Below are 15,009 nucleotides of genomic sequence, written 5' to 3'. Positions count from 1 at the left end.
TTCAGCTCCAACTTGATCAGATATCTACAAAAATAAATATCGTGACATAATATTGTGCCATGAATCATGAAAATTTCTTTAAGTATCGCAATATTATATATTTTCCATATTTCCCACTTCTAAGACCCCTAGTTCTTATTTTGTATGTTCCAACTAAAGCCAACTATCAAAATAAATAGCATGAAAATACAAGTATAGTAGTATATTTTGGCCGTTTCATCCACCCCTGAAGCTTTACTGTGCACTGTAAAAACTTTTACACTTAAAAAAATAATCAGTACCTGGGTTGACTTGGAATTTTGAGTTCACTGAATGTGCAATATTAACAAATGGAAAACACAAATTAATCTTCTGTTAACTTAATATTAAGCTCAAAAAACTCTAAATTTAAAGTCACTCCAGTTACTTACTTTTTAAATGTAAAAGCTGCCTGTTTTGTGCAGTGTGTGTGTATCACTGTGGCGTTTTGTTCTCTGTCATAAAGCAGTTGTTCTTCGTGAAGTCTTGGAGTTTCTTTTGTTTTCTTCCTGCAGGTGTCTATACTCGTTTAGACTCAGAAACGCTGACAGAAAAAGTGGCTTTTACTTCACACAGGATAGAAAAATCGACCTTAAACGCGATAAAACGCCTAAAATCCGACTGATGTTTAACTATAACTGACTCTGTGACTCGGGCTGGCTGCCCTCATTTCTAGCCCACTTTCCGTTTCCCCGCAGTTTGACCCCGGTGAGCTCGCAAACACGGGTCGCCCTACATTACATTTCGGCTACAAAGTTATAGTCCAGTCAAAACACAGGTCGGTGACAGAAGGTCAGGTATAAACGGACTCACCACGAGTACCGAGGTCCTCACCACCTCGGAGACGCTCTGCCGGAGCTCCGCGGCGGTGCCCGGTTTGCTCAGCCCGCGCGTGAACTTCCTCGTCTCGTGCTGAGCTGTTGAAGCCGAAGCCATCGCCGCAAAATAAAGTGAACTCTAGGCGCTCATTCTGACCGCACGGAAACTCGGAGGAGCCCCGGGACTGTCCTTCATCGCCGAGCACAACGACGCATCCCAACTCCAGCAGCGCAAAGTGCTGGCGCGCGGCTCCCTCGCTGTAAACGTCACCTCACCGTCCGCGCGGCCGCTGTTTGTTTTCGCTGCTCGGAGAGCCCCGCTAAACGACCCAGTTACTGCATTACACCGTCACTTCTTCCCCGGAGAGCCTCTCTCTGTCCCTCCCTCCCTCTCGCTCCTCCGCGCCAGACTCGGCTCGAAGCGACTCCCGGGAAAACAGCTACACCTTCTCAGTCTGAACATCACTGTCTCCTCGCGCTGCTCTCAGCTCTGCGCCACAGACCGAGCTCCACAGTGCTCGCTGTGGAACTTAGGACCAGATGTTGATTCAGGGTTACATGGTAGTGCCAGTGTTTGCCAGTCCAGTCCCCAGCGGAGAGGATTCCAGTCCGTGTTTTGCTCCAACCAAGCCCACAGTCCGATACCCAGTGCTCTTGGCTGACTGGCTCAGTCGCGTGGACATCTCGGATAGAGCAAAATCGCGGCACCCAGGACCAAACCGGACCGGACTGGGAAACTCAGTACAGCTCGCTCTGTTTACAAATGGAAACGTTACGTTTGGATGTAATTTAATTCTACTTTTATGGAACCCAAGACACGCTGCCAAAGAAAAGGAGCACGACAGCGGGGATAAAGTCAAAGTTTGTGATCTCATAAGGAGTGACGTCACTCGATTCTAAATCACAATTGTGTTATCTATCTATCTATCTATCTATCTATCTATCTATCTATCTGTCTGTCTGTCTGTCTGCCTGTCTGTCTATCTGTCTGTCTGTCAATCTATCTATGTCTGTCTGTCTATCTATCTGTCTATCTGTTTTTCGTAATCCTGATGTCACAATGTGTGATGTCACTTGATTCTAAGTTAGTGTTATGAGATAATGAGTGAATATCAAATAATTCAGTCTGTATATCTCTATCTATCTGTCTGTCTGTCTATCTGTCTGTCTATCTATCTACGTCTGTCTGTCTGTCTATCTGTCTATCTGTTTTTCGTAATCCTCATTGTCTAGTAGGAAGTCAAAGTGAGTGATGTCACAAACTGTGATGTCACTTGATTCTAAATTACGGTTATGAGGTAATGAGTGACTATCAAATAATTCAGTCTATCTATTTATCTATCTATCCATCTGTTTTTCATAATCCTCGTTGTCCAGGATGAGGCCAAATTTTATGATGTCATAAGGGGTGATGTCAATTGATTCGAAATTACAATTGTGTTATGAGGTAATGAGTGAATAACAAATAATTTGGTCCATCTATCTGTCTGTCAGTCTGTCTGTCTATCTATGTCAAACAAAGTGAACATGGCAGCTGTCAGTCTGCCCTAAGGACCTATGCTTTGTCTATAAATGTTTTCAGCTTTTAGCACTGACTGCTTCTTCACCAGGAGTAGTGATCTGGTTATATGAGTTTATCACCCAGTTTATTTTACAGAAATCCATTTTAAGGCAGCAGACCGCTATGACCCTCTCTCCCCTGCTTCCAAGGTTATGACGAGGAGGATGAGCCGACTAGTGGTCATATAGTGGTATTTCAGAGCTGGTGACATTCAGCAGTGCTCTTCCACACAGCATTGTGTCAGCTCCAGCGGGACAACTGCACCTACTGAGAGCTGAACTTCTTTGGCTGTGAGTGTAAGTAAAGAAATCTGTAGTGCTTTGACTGTGGAGTAAATTATTGTTTTTGTTGTGCATTTTGAACATATGATCACCCAGTTTGATTTCAGAGTTTGTAAGGTTAACGTGTGATGTCATTTGATGCAAAATTACAACTGTATTAAGAGTTGATGAGTGAATAAAATAAAAAAATTAAACTTATTTGATGTTTTTGGTCTATGTCCAGTATGAAGTCAAATTTTGTGATGTCATAATGTGTGACATCACTTGATTTGAAATTACAATTGTGTTATGAGTTAAAGAATGAATAACAAATAAATAAATAAATCAGTCCATCCATCTATTTATCTCTTTTCTGTAATCTTCATTATCCAGTATGAAATCGAAATTTGTGATGTCACTTGATTCAAATTTATGAGTTGATGAGTTGATGTGTAAATAACAAATAAACCTGTCTGTCTGTCTTTCCGCCTGTCTTTTTACCTAAGAATTTAACAGGTGTTTTTCTAATCTTCACTGTCCAGTATGAAGTCAAACTTAAAGACACTGTAATAAAAACAACCTAATTCTAAGAGATAAAGATGAAAAATAAAAATGAATTATGACTGTTTTTGGTACATAAAACCACATAAAATAGTCGTAAGTGGGCCTCAGGGAAACAAAAATACATGAAAAACGTAGGACACAATCCCTTCTAAAACATTTCTGACCTCGTACATACTGTGAAAAAGAGAAACGATCCAACTGCAAAGCATTATTTATTAAAATGCAGCAAGTAACAATACAGGTTTGCAATCCGATACAAATCACAAATTCCAAAGTATACCACCACGCAGCATTCTCATGGCCTGTTAGAAGGGGGTGCTGGAATGACCAGAACAAACACTGGACTTACACTGAACAGCAGACCCACATAGAAAAAAAACCAAACTCACAGACCGATTTTTTAAATGCATGGAAACTGAGAGTCACAGGTTAAAGTCAGTTTGTTTTGTGCTCTTGAAAAAAATGCACTTAATACATGCAACAGTCGGCCAAGAGAAGAACAGCTGGTAACACTAATAAAGGTCAATGCTATCCATAACAGTGTGGCTTTGCTATAATAGTGTTAATTAAAAAGCATCACTGAGTTATTTGAGTTCAGAATTGCTTAAAAGAGCGGTTTGGCAAAATACTATTTTCCACTTACCCCGGATGTAGTAGATCAACCACGTTTTGTATCTACATTTTGCTTCCTTAGTTTAAACCTTGGCTAATGTTGCTAACCCTAGAAGTCAACAGTCACCCAAATCTTGTCTATTAATACATCCCAAAACCCACACTTAACCCACACAAATGACATCCAGGTTTTCATTATAGCTGCTCAGAGTCGTCGATGTGGTTTAGAGGACAGTACGACTTGCTGTTAGCTATAAAAAGTGAAGCTGAACACAGTGGGCAGCTATTTTAGACAGTTGTTGTCCCAAATTCTGCCTCCCGCACAGGATATGACTCTCCTTCGCCTGCACACATCATGCAGGTATAAGGATGCTAGATTACATTTGAGATTTCTGTTGTTTCTATTTTTTAAACATACATATAGTGTACAATTTTGTATTTTATTTATAAGCAGACACAACAGAAAACACAAATGTAATCTGTAGTGTCCATATGGAAGGCGTAACACCCTTGTTGTCTTATGTGGCTGCCTACAACATCCAGCTACACAGTGCACTTCTCTAAACCAAAAGTTCTCGCAGGCGGGCACTAAGGGGGCCACAGAGACCACTTGGAAGTAAGTTTTAATTTTTTGTCAGTTCATTAAACCTGCTTCTGCCTTATCTACAAAGGACTTGTTGAAAAAAGGTAGATGATATTAAATATTATTAACCAACCAATCGCAGTTCATGGCCATTCCGTGATCACTTAATGGGTTAACTGTGGTGTCACAGAACCTGGCCATGTGTCTTGTACGTGCAAGTCAGTGACAGCTGCAGAGCTAGCTACGAAAACGGACAAGGCTCTGCTAAGACAAGGTCTGTTAAGCGAAAGTAACGATGGCTGGACGAGCGCAGTGGTAGTACTTACTGTCCACAAAGTTGTGCTTAGACTAGAAACGTTTGAGAACTGCTGCTCTAAACAACTGACAAGGCTGCACAACCTTAACGAAGGCCTGGATGCGGTTTTAGTGGGTTAAGAGAAGCAGAAAAGATTTGGGTGACTATTGACTTCTAGTGTTTGTTAGCAACGTTAAGCGCATAGCTCCAAGTTTTAAAGGAGCACAGTCTGGACACCAAACATGTCTGGGTTGATTGGCTTCATCTGGGATAACTGCTGAAATTCAATTTTCTGCCAAACCACTGCTTTAAGTTGTGGCTATGCAGTACAGAGTGTAGTGCAGCTGTAGAAGGAGTACTTTGTGCCTCTAATCAGACTGTTCAGAGCTGTCGGTTTGATTTAATCACTAACCTTTGATCTTTGTCTTATGACCTGTCAACTGTACTGTACACAGACAGTACTTACCCACATTTACACAGACAAACATGGATATGAGAAACTCACAAATACACTCACACACACACACACATATACACACACATACATACATATTTAACACCTAAGCAGGTCCATATCATGTTATCAAACAGGCTATCAAGATCAAGAGCATTTGATACAGTGCAAATCTGGGTCTTCATAAATACAAAGCATACAAATATAGCACACAGGTAATCCAGTGCACAGAGAAGAGAGAGTGAACTGTAGGGCTGGGACCACCGTTCAATTGATCAATAGTGACGGCCATGATTTCCTTCCATTTCATTTGAGCATTCTGCCCCAGGATCTGAAAATCCAGTCCTGGTTTTACTTAATTTACACACGCAGCAGTGAGTCGTGGTTCACTGCTACACAGGAAAACACCATCAAAAACAGGATTTTTTATTCCCGCTTTTCACAGCGTGTGAACATTGCAGGTGCGATTCTCAGGATTTTTAATGCACTGAAAATTTCACACTGATGCAGTTTTTAGAAACACGTGCAGAAAAAGATGAAGAAGGATTCTTTTCTTGTAGCCAGTGCGAAAGATGCAGACGCTGGGTAACAGCCCGTTCTGCTAAAGTTCATTAACAGCCCACTCTGCTGAAAAAGTTCAGAAGAGCTCTACAGCAGTGCAGTACGTGAGATGGAGTTTGAGGCCCTGCTTCAGTCCGGCACTTAAGAGCATTAAAAGAACAGTTTAGCGAAAAATCAATTTTCCCAAATGCAGACAAGTTTGCTGTCCAAATTTCGCTTCTTTAGTTTAGAACTGGAGCTGCTTGGAATACGGTGATGAACTCAGGACATCCATAATCACCAAACCCATTTCCATAAATACATGCCAAAACCTTCATATGGCACTGATAAGCTATGTTAGCTCATTTTAATAAAAAAAAGGATAAAATAGACCTGAACAGACTTTATTTACACATTTAAGCTAAATTAGAAGTGCATTATCGTCCGTATATATGCAGATATGTAGCGTTAGCCCAGTAATACCTAAGGTTTGCTTACTGTAAGAGAGTTAGAAGACGCATATTGAGCAATGATAAACCTACGAAAGGAATGATTCCAGTTATCCTAAATGGGCGTCCCTTCTTTTTTAAAATTTTGTTTTTTAGTTTTTATAGTTCATATTCAGTCATACTGTGTTCTAAACCACATCGACTTGTCTGCACGACCTGAATTAAGACCTAAGTATATTTTGAGCAGATTTAGATGTTTCGGGTGTGTATTTATTTATGGAAATAGTTTGGGTGTCCACTGACTCCCAGTGTTAATTAGCAACGTCAGCCTAGTCTCACTAGGCCTAAACTAAAGAAGCGTAATTTGGACTCCAAACCAGGCTTGGTTGATCGACTGCATTTAGGGTAAGTGTATAATAATATGTTAATATAAAATAAATAAAAACTGAATATGCTACTGTAAAATATATATTATTGTGTTTAAATATGGAAAATACCTGTTTATCGATAAGTTTGTTTATTGTTTTGTTTTTTTTCAAAATTGCTTAACGTCCCAGCCCTAGTGAATAGTGATTGCTGTGCATGGTCAGCACCTTAAACGCTGCTGTTTCAGCATTGTCTCACTGTAGTCTCTGAGTGTATCTCCAATGGACCTCCAACACAATCCTCTTACTAGCAGGACTTGTTGGTTTGCTCAAATTTCTGCCCTTTGACACTGAAAAGAAGGCAGCAGAGATTGTCATCCATGATGTTTTTTGTGCACACATACACACAGCAATCTGGAGACCATTTATGTAGCTGTAATTAAAAAAAAGTCCATAGCTCATGTTATATTATCATACTTAGACTTATGATGAAGTAGAAGAGTTGAGTGCAACACTCAGAGCTCTGCAGAGCTCTCCAGCTAATATATCAGTACAATCCAAGTGCTAGTGATTGGACATATACATACAGGCCTGCACTGCTGACTAATAAAGCTTTGCCACCTTGCGTGTCTTTCAGACAACCTTGCGTATTTTATACCATGATGTGCTCTTTCATATATATTACAATATTTATCAAACATCGATTTCTTTTTTTTACCATTAGGGTCAAAAGAGAATTAATTTATGGTTTCAACATTTAAAAGTGCACATAAAAAAGCATGAAAGATTTCAAGGAGAGAGGAAAAGGTGATGCTAAACCAAAGGACTGATACACAGGTTGTGCTCACTCAGAAACGATTTCTTCCTTCAGTCAAACTCCTTGTAATTCTGTTCATGACTCTCACCAAAGCCAGCTGAAACGGCCTTGCGGCTGAGAACGGACATCCAGTTGTACAGCGGTATTCTGGAATGTGAAAACCTGTAAAAGGAGTGGGTGTGTTTGTGTCAAAGCGGGATGAAGAGTCAGAAGTTGCAGTCACTGGGGTCAGAGGTGAAGCTGGAGCTCACACCCCCACGGCCCCCCATATAGAGGTTAGGGGCTGATTTGGGTCTGCTGGTTCCAGCCTGGCCTGGGTTCGGACCTCCAGAGCGACTATTATTGTTCAGTTCGGCATCCAGCGTGTCTGTGGTTATGACCCAGGTGGCCGGGCGCCACTTCTTCAGGGCATAGGGGGTCTTCACTCGTTTTTTGATCTTGTCTCCGGAGCTCTCCTTCTCGTCACCGTGCGACTGGCCACCTGTGAGGCAGACAGAAGAAGAAATGGATTATCAGGACTTGATTGGTAAGACAAGGCAGGCTGCATTGGCTGACTGAACAAAAAACCATGGTATAATAAATAATAAGAAATCTGTTAGACTAGCCGGAAATAGATGAGGGTGTGTGTGTGTGTGTGTGTGTGTGTGTGTGTGTGTGTGTGTGTATAAAGGGGTAAAATGCTCTTAACACGTTCTAATATAACAGTATTTTGTACCAAGGCATTTTGGATCATTTCTTTTGGTCCTTTTGACACAAAAAGCTGCAAAACTGAACTCGTTTTGAATTGTTGAAAAAAATGGTTTCCATTTAATGCTGTTATCTATTAGTTGGCTCTAGAATGCTTATGCTCCCCATCTAACGCTACGTCACTTTATTATAAGAAAATACAGATAGCAGAGATGCAGTATAAGATCATACACAACCCAAAAACCCAGAAATATGGAAACATGTAATTTTAACATCTAAAAAGATGTAAGATATTTCCTGGACAGAAAGACTGCCATGCATGTCTATCTTAGAGGAACACATTACATCCACAGCAAAAACTCACCATGGTAAGTAATTAAGACAATCAAACCAGTCAGAAGGCAAAAATAGCTTTAGCCCTATTTGGATTGCATGAGGTTATCATGGGGATGTCTGTAATGATCTCCTCAGTGATAAAACTCTCGCATGACAAGAAAGTTTCTAGTGGGTTGTATTTTCTACACATAGATCAAGTTCTACCACCCAGACCAAGTGACTGATCCAGCGATTGTTCTGAAGCATCCAATATTTTGCCTTTCAAGAAGTGTTTGATATGGATTCTCAAGGGATGAGGGAGAAAAACACCAACATGGCCTATCCAGAGGGAAATAAAATCAGAGTTGCACCTGAAAAAAGGTTAAAAATGACCCCAGGGTGCCTGTAAATTTCATTCCATCCGAAAGAGGCTATTGTCTGTCCACAAATCTGTGGGCCAGAGAACATCTGTGTTATTATTTGACTGTGAAATAACCTGAGCTGGCCATTATGTTTATTAAAAATATGCCAAAACACCAACATCAAAATAAAGGCATTTGTCGTGAACCTTGAAATATTACATAATGAATACCTTAATTATTTAAATAAATAAATAAATAGATAGATAGATAGACAGATAGATAGATAGACAGATAGACAAATAAGCTACGGTACACAACATTGTGAAGAAGCAACCCGTTGTGAAATGGGCTGATATTAATAGAAAATGAAAATAATGTCGCAGGCCAGATAGGATTACGCTGCAGGCCTGATCTTGTGTTTGACACATGGGATCTAAACTGTACTGCTAAACTATGATTTACTGTTTTTTCTCTGCTTTCGGCCTTCCAGTCACACAAAAACACCATTTTAGCTCACTCACATCTTTCTTTTTCAAAACGTTCCCCAGTTACTAAGATTCTCTCCAGGATGAAGGATGTTTTCCTCTGCTGCTTCTGTGTGGTTGGTAATATCAGGCTAATTCATTTAACTCTGCTTAATCATCAGAGGGAAAGTTATATGATGATAGCGACTCTATGCAAAGGAGCAGCCAGTAATCCCAGTCAAATATGCTCAATTAGCCTTGAAATGGGAATAATTAATTCCATTATGCAGAGGGCAAAACTGGTTATATCTGAACATCTCATCTCATCTCTTCCTACATGAAAAGAACAGAACAGACAATTTAGAAAACTCAGATATTTTACTGAATTACTACTAATATTACAATATTAGTAGTAGTAATGGTAATATTACCACCCAATTTTGTAGCTGTGCTATGCAAGAGTTTTTTCACTTTTACTCCAAATGTAATTCCACTGAAATGCGCACTGTACCATAAAATGTTTATGATCTGAATACTATTCAATGCTGTGGTATACAGAAAGCTCAGACTTCCACATTTCGCTCTGTAGACACGAATATGCGTTTTCTGACAGAAGCATAATTTTTCCAGTGGAAACTCTCATTGTGCTAAGTGAGCAGACTGTAAACGCAGCATGTCTACAGCAGGGGGCCTGTGTGAAGAGGCTAAGCATGTGGACGGTCTGTGATAAGGCTTACGGAAGTGCTGTGTCATGGAGCGTGCGAGTGTCTGGGTACCGGCGTATACGTGAGCAGCATACAATGTTCTCAGGAGGAATGCATCTGTATATGTTCATGTTAGAGGCACAGAGCAATGATGCAGTGATGACACTGTCACATATCTGGTGATTTCTAAATGAATATGCTTGTATGTCTTGTTTATTCATGCTGTGCTAATGTATGGCTTTTGTTGGGTGAAAAATCAGTAACTCTAAGACTCAATATGGACTGCTGTTCTTGTCTATGTATGCATGTCCATTTTTTATAAACAACAGTTTGGCTTACATACTACATTATTCCATTTGATATACCTACGAATGTAGGATGAAGTGTGTGATTTACATATGCAGATTGCATGATGTGATCTAATCCACAAAGGGCCGGTGTGGCTGCTGGTTTTCATACCAACAAAGCAGAAGCACATATGATTAGTAGTTTCAATACGTAGAGTCAGGTGAGCTGCAGCCTGATTGAAAAGAGCTGCAGCCACATTGGCTCTTTGAGGATAAGACTGGGCACCCCTGTGCTAACAGGTGGGGTATAAGCTTCCATTACGTAGCTACATTGGCTTCACTGTATTAGCTACAATTAGCTACATTAACTCCAGTGCAAGACTAAAGAAGCAAACTTCACAGACCGAAATGTGACTGATCAACTATATTTGGAGTAAGGACAAGATTGTGTACACTTGATATGTGATCAACTATTCCTTTCATTCTTATGACACTTTTGTTGAGGAAAAAACTCAGTAGGGCTGCAATAACTGATCAACATCATTGATAACATTGATAAAACACTGTTGGCCACAAATCATGTCATTGAGTAATTGGCTTGATGAGGCCTGATTTACCTCACAGATAGCAGAGACTACAATACAGGGATGTGCAAGTCAAAAAATGGCAACACTTCACTTTAATCTTATCAAAAAAACATGTTTTTCTCTAATTTGTGTAGAACCACACTCACTTGGCATGACAGCTCTGCTCTGAAGTGAGCATTTAGAGCACATGTGACAGGCTCCAGTCCTAGCGGGCCAAAATCATCACAGACTTCAGCGCACTGCCTCATTAAACACACCTGATTCAGCTCATCAGCTAATTAGCAGGGCCTTCACAAACTGAACTCAGAGCGGTATTTGAGGGTAAACGCTAACCTCTGCAGCACTTTGGCGTGGAGGGTCCCCAGTTCGACATGCCTGATTTGCAGAATGCCTCGCGTCAGCAGTATTAAAAACGCATGGTGAGTAACTGCTAAAACCGCAGTGAACCTGTTTTGATTTTGAAGATACTGTATGTGTTTGAAAGACCATTGTGCCAAAGGAGAAATAATCCTTGAATTTTGAATTAATTTACTGAAACAACGTGTACAACATAAAATATTTAATTGCGGACTAAATAATAACTGCACCTACTCCTTTCAAATTAATCGATTAATCAAAATCATAAAGGCCTGATTAACTGATAATGAAAACAGTCATTAGTTGCAGTCCTACAAACAAGGATCTCCAGAATAGTAACATTTTAAGGAAAGCAAAAACGGATAATGCGAGAAGCAAGAAAATTCTGTTAATTTCACAGAACAATCTGGTCCATTCATCACAAAATGTTGGGGCAATGTAAACTGCAGCTGGCATTAAAGAGTGAAGTCTTCTTCTGACAGTGATAAGTGAGAGCTGTACTTTGTACCTACCCAGCAGCGGCAGTGTGGTGATGGATAAATCCAGTGAGTTGGGTCTCTCAGGTCTGCGTACTCGGTTCTGCCGGAGCAGGGTCTCTCCCTGAGGAACATCCGCTGGTTGGGCCTGAGGCTCAGCATGGATCTGAGGCTCTACCTGAGGGGTCACCAGGTCAGGAGCAGGGCACGGAAGGGACACTGCCTGGGGATCTGTTGCAGATGAGGTTTGTGGGTCCCCGGCTGGCCCAGCGCTCTCGCTGCTCTCTCCTCTCTCCCCTCCACCTTCCTCACCTTTTCCGTCACCTTCCCCTTCTCCAGTGTTGTTATTGCTGTTGTTGTTGTTGGCATTGTCCGGCTGCGCCTCTCTCCGGAGAAGAGGCTCTTGCTCGTCCGGACTGGTGGTCAGGAGGCCGAAGGTCAGGTCATCCGAGCTCGTGCCCCCATTGTCCTGAGAAGTGTTGCTAATGGCTTCACCAGGTGGCAAGTCAGCGGGTCCTGTGGTTGAACCGTTCACATTTACGGTATTGTCAATGCTTGTATTGTTCTTAGCAACCATAACTGGATGTGGTTCAGTTGCCGGGGCGACAGCTTTAGTTCTGGCCACGCCCACATCAGTCTTCCTTAGATTGCTCTTTCCCAGTTTGCTGAACTTCAGTCTCAGGGATGAGGACGCTGAAGAGGAGGCCAACTTCCCAACAGGCTTTGTGTGGAGATTTAAGCTGCTGGGCCTCTTGGGTACGTTCTGCTGCTTCGGCAAGATGGTCGTAGGGGCATCGATGTGGCGAACCTGCGATCCGGTGACCTCAGCAGCCATTTTGATGAGCGGGTAGAAAGGGCTTTGTGGGTTCACCATTTCAGGGGAGCAGAACTTTTTCTGTGAGTGCTCCATCAGGCTCTCGTCGGAGCTCTCGCGCAGGTTCCGCTGTACCTCGCTTGGATCCAGCTTGGGAGTCTCCAGGTCCTCTTGGGTGAGCTGGGTGCAGGGTGGCACACTGCCTCCCCCTGTTGGCTGTTGGCCAGCAGGACAGGACTCGGTCAGAGGCGTGGGGGTGCTGCTGTCCGTCCCAGACAGCCGCGATTGGGCCTGCTGACGCTCGTAGTTGATGCAGTTTCTGTTTTTCTCCACAGCCACGCCCCCTAAGCCATTAACCCCTCCTACTGAGCCGGGTTCTGTAGAGGTATCACTGTGAGGTGGTTTAGCTACACCCTCTCGACCTTCTGTTGTGGCTGAAGAGGAGAATTCTGAGTAGGTGCCAGTCTTTGGTGTTTGGCGTCCATGTGACAAGTTCCTGATAGAAAATAGCCCAAATGAGACACACAGTGGCAGATCACTTAGATTCATAACTGAACCAATTGACAGTGACTGTGCACTGAAGTTAAAGTGCCTATTGACTGGTGATTGATTACTGCTTATTCATTACCTGTGATTGTGCAGTGCCGTGCTGCGATTCAGAGCAGGGCTCACAGATTTGTCACGCTCCCAGAGGAGAAGCAGCTCAGCCAGCCGTTCCTCTGCACACTGGGCTGTAAGCCGAGCCTCAGCGTCCTGATCCCAGCAGTCCTCCATTGTCTCCTTCAGCGATCGCACAGCCTGCACGCACAAAATTATGTATTACTATTCTTGTGAGGCTACAGTGACTGATACTGTAATAAAGAAACAATGACTACCCTTAAACCTAACCCTAACCACACCTAAGGAAATCAGAAATATTTCTGCTCTTTTTTTTTTTTTACAAATGTAAGAACAAACAATGGCTTACACAATGGATCATTACATAATAAATCTAGTGTGAATGTATCGAGTGAGCGTGAGTTCAAACTGTGTGCTTATGCGTATTTATTTACTTATTATTTTATTTTTTTTTACCAGACTGTTCTCTTTCCACGCCTCTGGGAATTTGGGTCTCTGTTTGTGGCGGGACACCAGTGCCTGCATGTCCTCTATGGTCGGGTGATTTCCCACCTCAGCCTGGAAGGCCAGCTGGAACGCAGGAGCTGATTCACCTGAGGCAGGGCCGGCGACAGAGAGGGGCGAGACAAAAGGAATTTAAACAAAAAAGAATGGGTATTATGACTTTAATTATGTAATAAGCTGCTATTAGCCACAGTTATGTTTGGTATCTGGGAGGCTTTCACCAAAGACATCATTTTGGACTGAGACTCCTGAGAAAGATTTAATGCTCTTAATCCATTCGGAAAAAAAAAACAAAAACTCAATTAAATCGATTACTATGTTAAGAAAAATGAATTAAATTGCAATTTACATCAACAAATTTGCAAACTCAAATTGAGGTTTCAGCTTGAATTAACAATAGGCTGGAGGTCTGCAGGTCATCATAAAACCATATGCTTTTTTTGAGCATCACTGAAAAAGAGGAAACCCACACCAGGACTTCACGAATGCATGCAGGTTGATAGCTATTAAATTACACGTTCATGATGTAAAATATAATGTTCGCTGTTAGAGACATTGTGTACATGAAGTAAAATTGTATATAAAGCAAAAGGTTTTGTTTAGGTAGGTCTGGGCTGAACAGTTCAGTAGACTGGCTAACAGGCTCCTCCAATAAAATTCTGCTAGGCTTTAATGAAGAACTGATCAATAATAATATAATCAATAATAGTGACAGTCCTATAAAGCGTCCATCCAAATAGTACATCCAAATAAAGAACAGTGTATTGTCTGCATCAGTCGTCCTGCATGTACGGGTTGTGCGGTACCTGGAAAGAGGTCAGCACAGCGCATGAAGCTCTCCCAGTAAAGCAGACCCAGAGCATACACATCCACCTGCTTCAGTGCTGCCTCACAGTCTCGCAGATTCACTGCCCCTTCCAGCACCTCTGGAGCCATGTAACGTACTGTGCCCACCTGCAATGTAAAAAGAAATCAAAGGACTCGTATAGGCATACGTGTCATATTTCCTAAACTCGTTATGTCAATGAAATATGAGTTCAATAAATATCTTGGACCCCTACATAGTTCTTGAGTTTTAATAAATCATATCTACTATATAGTTTACTTGAATTGCCATCCTCAATGACAATGAAATGTAGTTCCTTTAGAGTAGGGTATCATTGCTAAGCAACCACTGACCACTGATTGAGGAGAACGTTCGGTCGCCGATCACTTTAAACTGCAGACATTTCATGATTTTTTAAAACTTTTTTTCCGTATAACAGTGATCATATATAACACAGCACTGTTTAATGCAAATACTTTCAGTTTCTAAGTACCTTTTGGTCACCAAATTACCACAGAGAGTCTTCTGAGAGTCATACGACGCCGCTTTTCTCACGCTGGGGCTGAATCTCAAACGGCTCCCTGCTCCTTACATAGTGCACTACGTGGGAATTTAAATACTGACTCCTGCACCCCAACAATGCAACATGTCACTAAGAAATGGTCATTTGGG

At 41.7% G+C, this 15,009-nt stretch overlaps 2 protein-coding genes across 5 annotated transcripts in view; both read right to left on the bottom strand.

Annotated features, from left to right (window-relative positions):
• dock9b (dedicator of cytokinesis 9b) overlaps positions 1-1,388 on the bottom strand; it is a 136,238-nt gene extending 134,850 nt beyond the window's left edge. For all 3 annotated transcript variants that reach the window (XM_036569875.1, XM_036569880.1, XM_036569881.1), the window contains exon 1: positions 832-1,388. In XM_036569875.1, the coding sequence (XP_036425768.1) occupies positions 832-954 (123 nt within the window). In that variant the 5' untranslated portion in view covers positions 955-1,388. The remainder of the gene's footprint in view (positions 1-831) is intronic.
• A 5,294-nt stretch (positions 1,389-6,682) lies between these two features.
• bmpr2a (bone morphogenetic protein receptor, type II a (serine/threonine kinase)) overlaps positions 6,683-15,009 on the bottom strand; it is a 45,233-nt gene continuing 36,906 nt past the window's right edge. For both annotated transcript variants that reach the window (XM_036569871.1, XM_036569870.1), the window contains 5 exons: positions 14,318-14,465; positions 13,464-13,600; positions 13,018-13,187; positions 11,612-12,885; positions 6,683-7,817 (listed from right to left, as the gene is read on the bottom strand). In XM_036569871.1, coding sequence (XP_036425764.1) covers positions 7,543-7,817; positions 11,612-12,885; positions 13,018-13,187; positions 13,464-13,600; positions 14,318-14,465 — 2,004 coding nt within the window. In that variant the 3' untranslated portion in view covers positions 6,683-7,542. The remainder of the gene's footprint in view (positions 7,818-11,611; positions 12,886-13,017; positions 13,188-13,463; positions 13,601-14,317; positions 14,466-15,009) is intronic.

The sequence above is a fragment of the Colossoma macropomum genome, unplaced genomic scaffold (genome assembly GCF_904425465.1).
Source record: "Colossoma macropomum unplaced genomic scaffold, Colossoma_macropomum, whole genome shotgun sequence".
NCBI lineage: Eukaryota > Metazoa > Chordata > Actinopteri > Characiformes > Serrasalmidae > Colossoma > Colossoma macropomum.
This window is presented reverse-complemented; position numbering and strand designations above follow the sequence as displayed.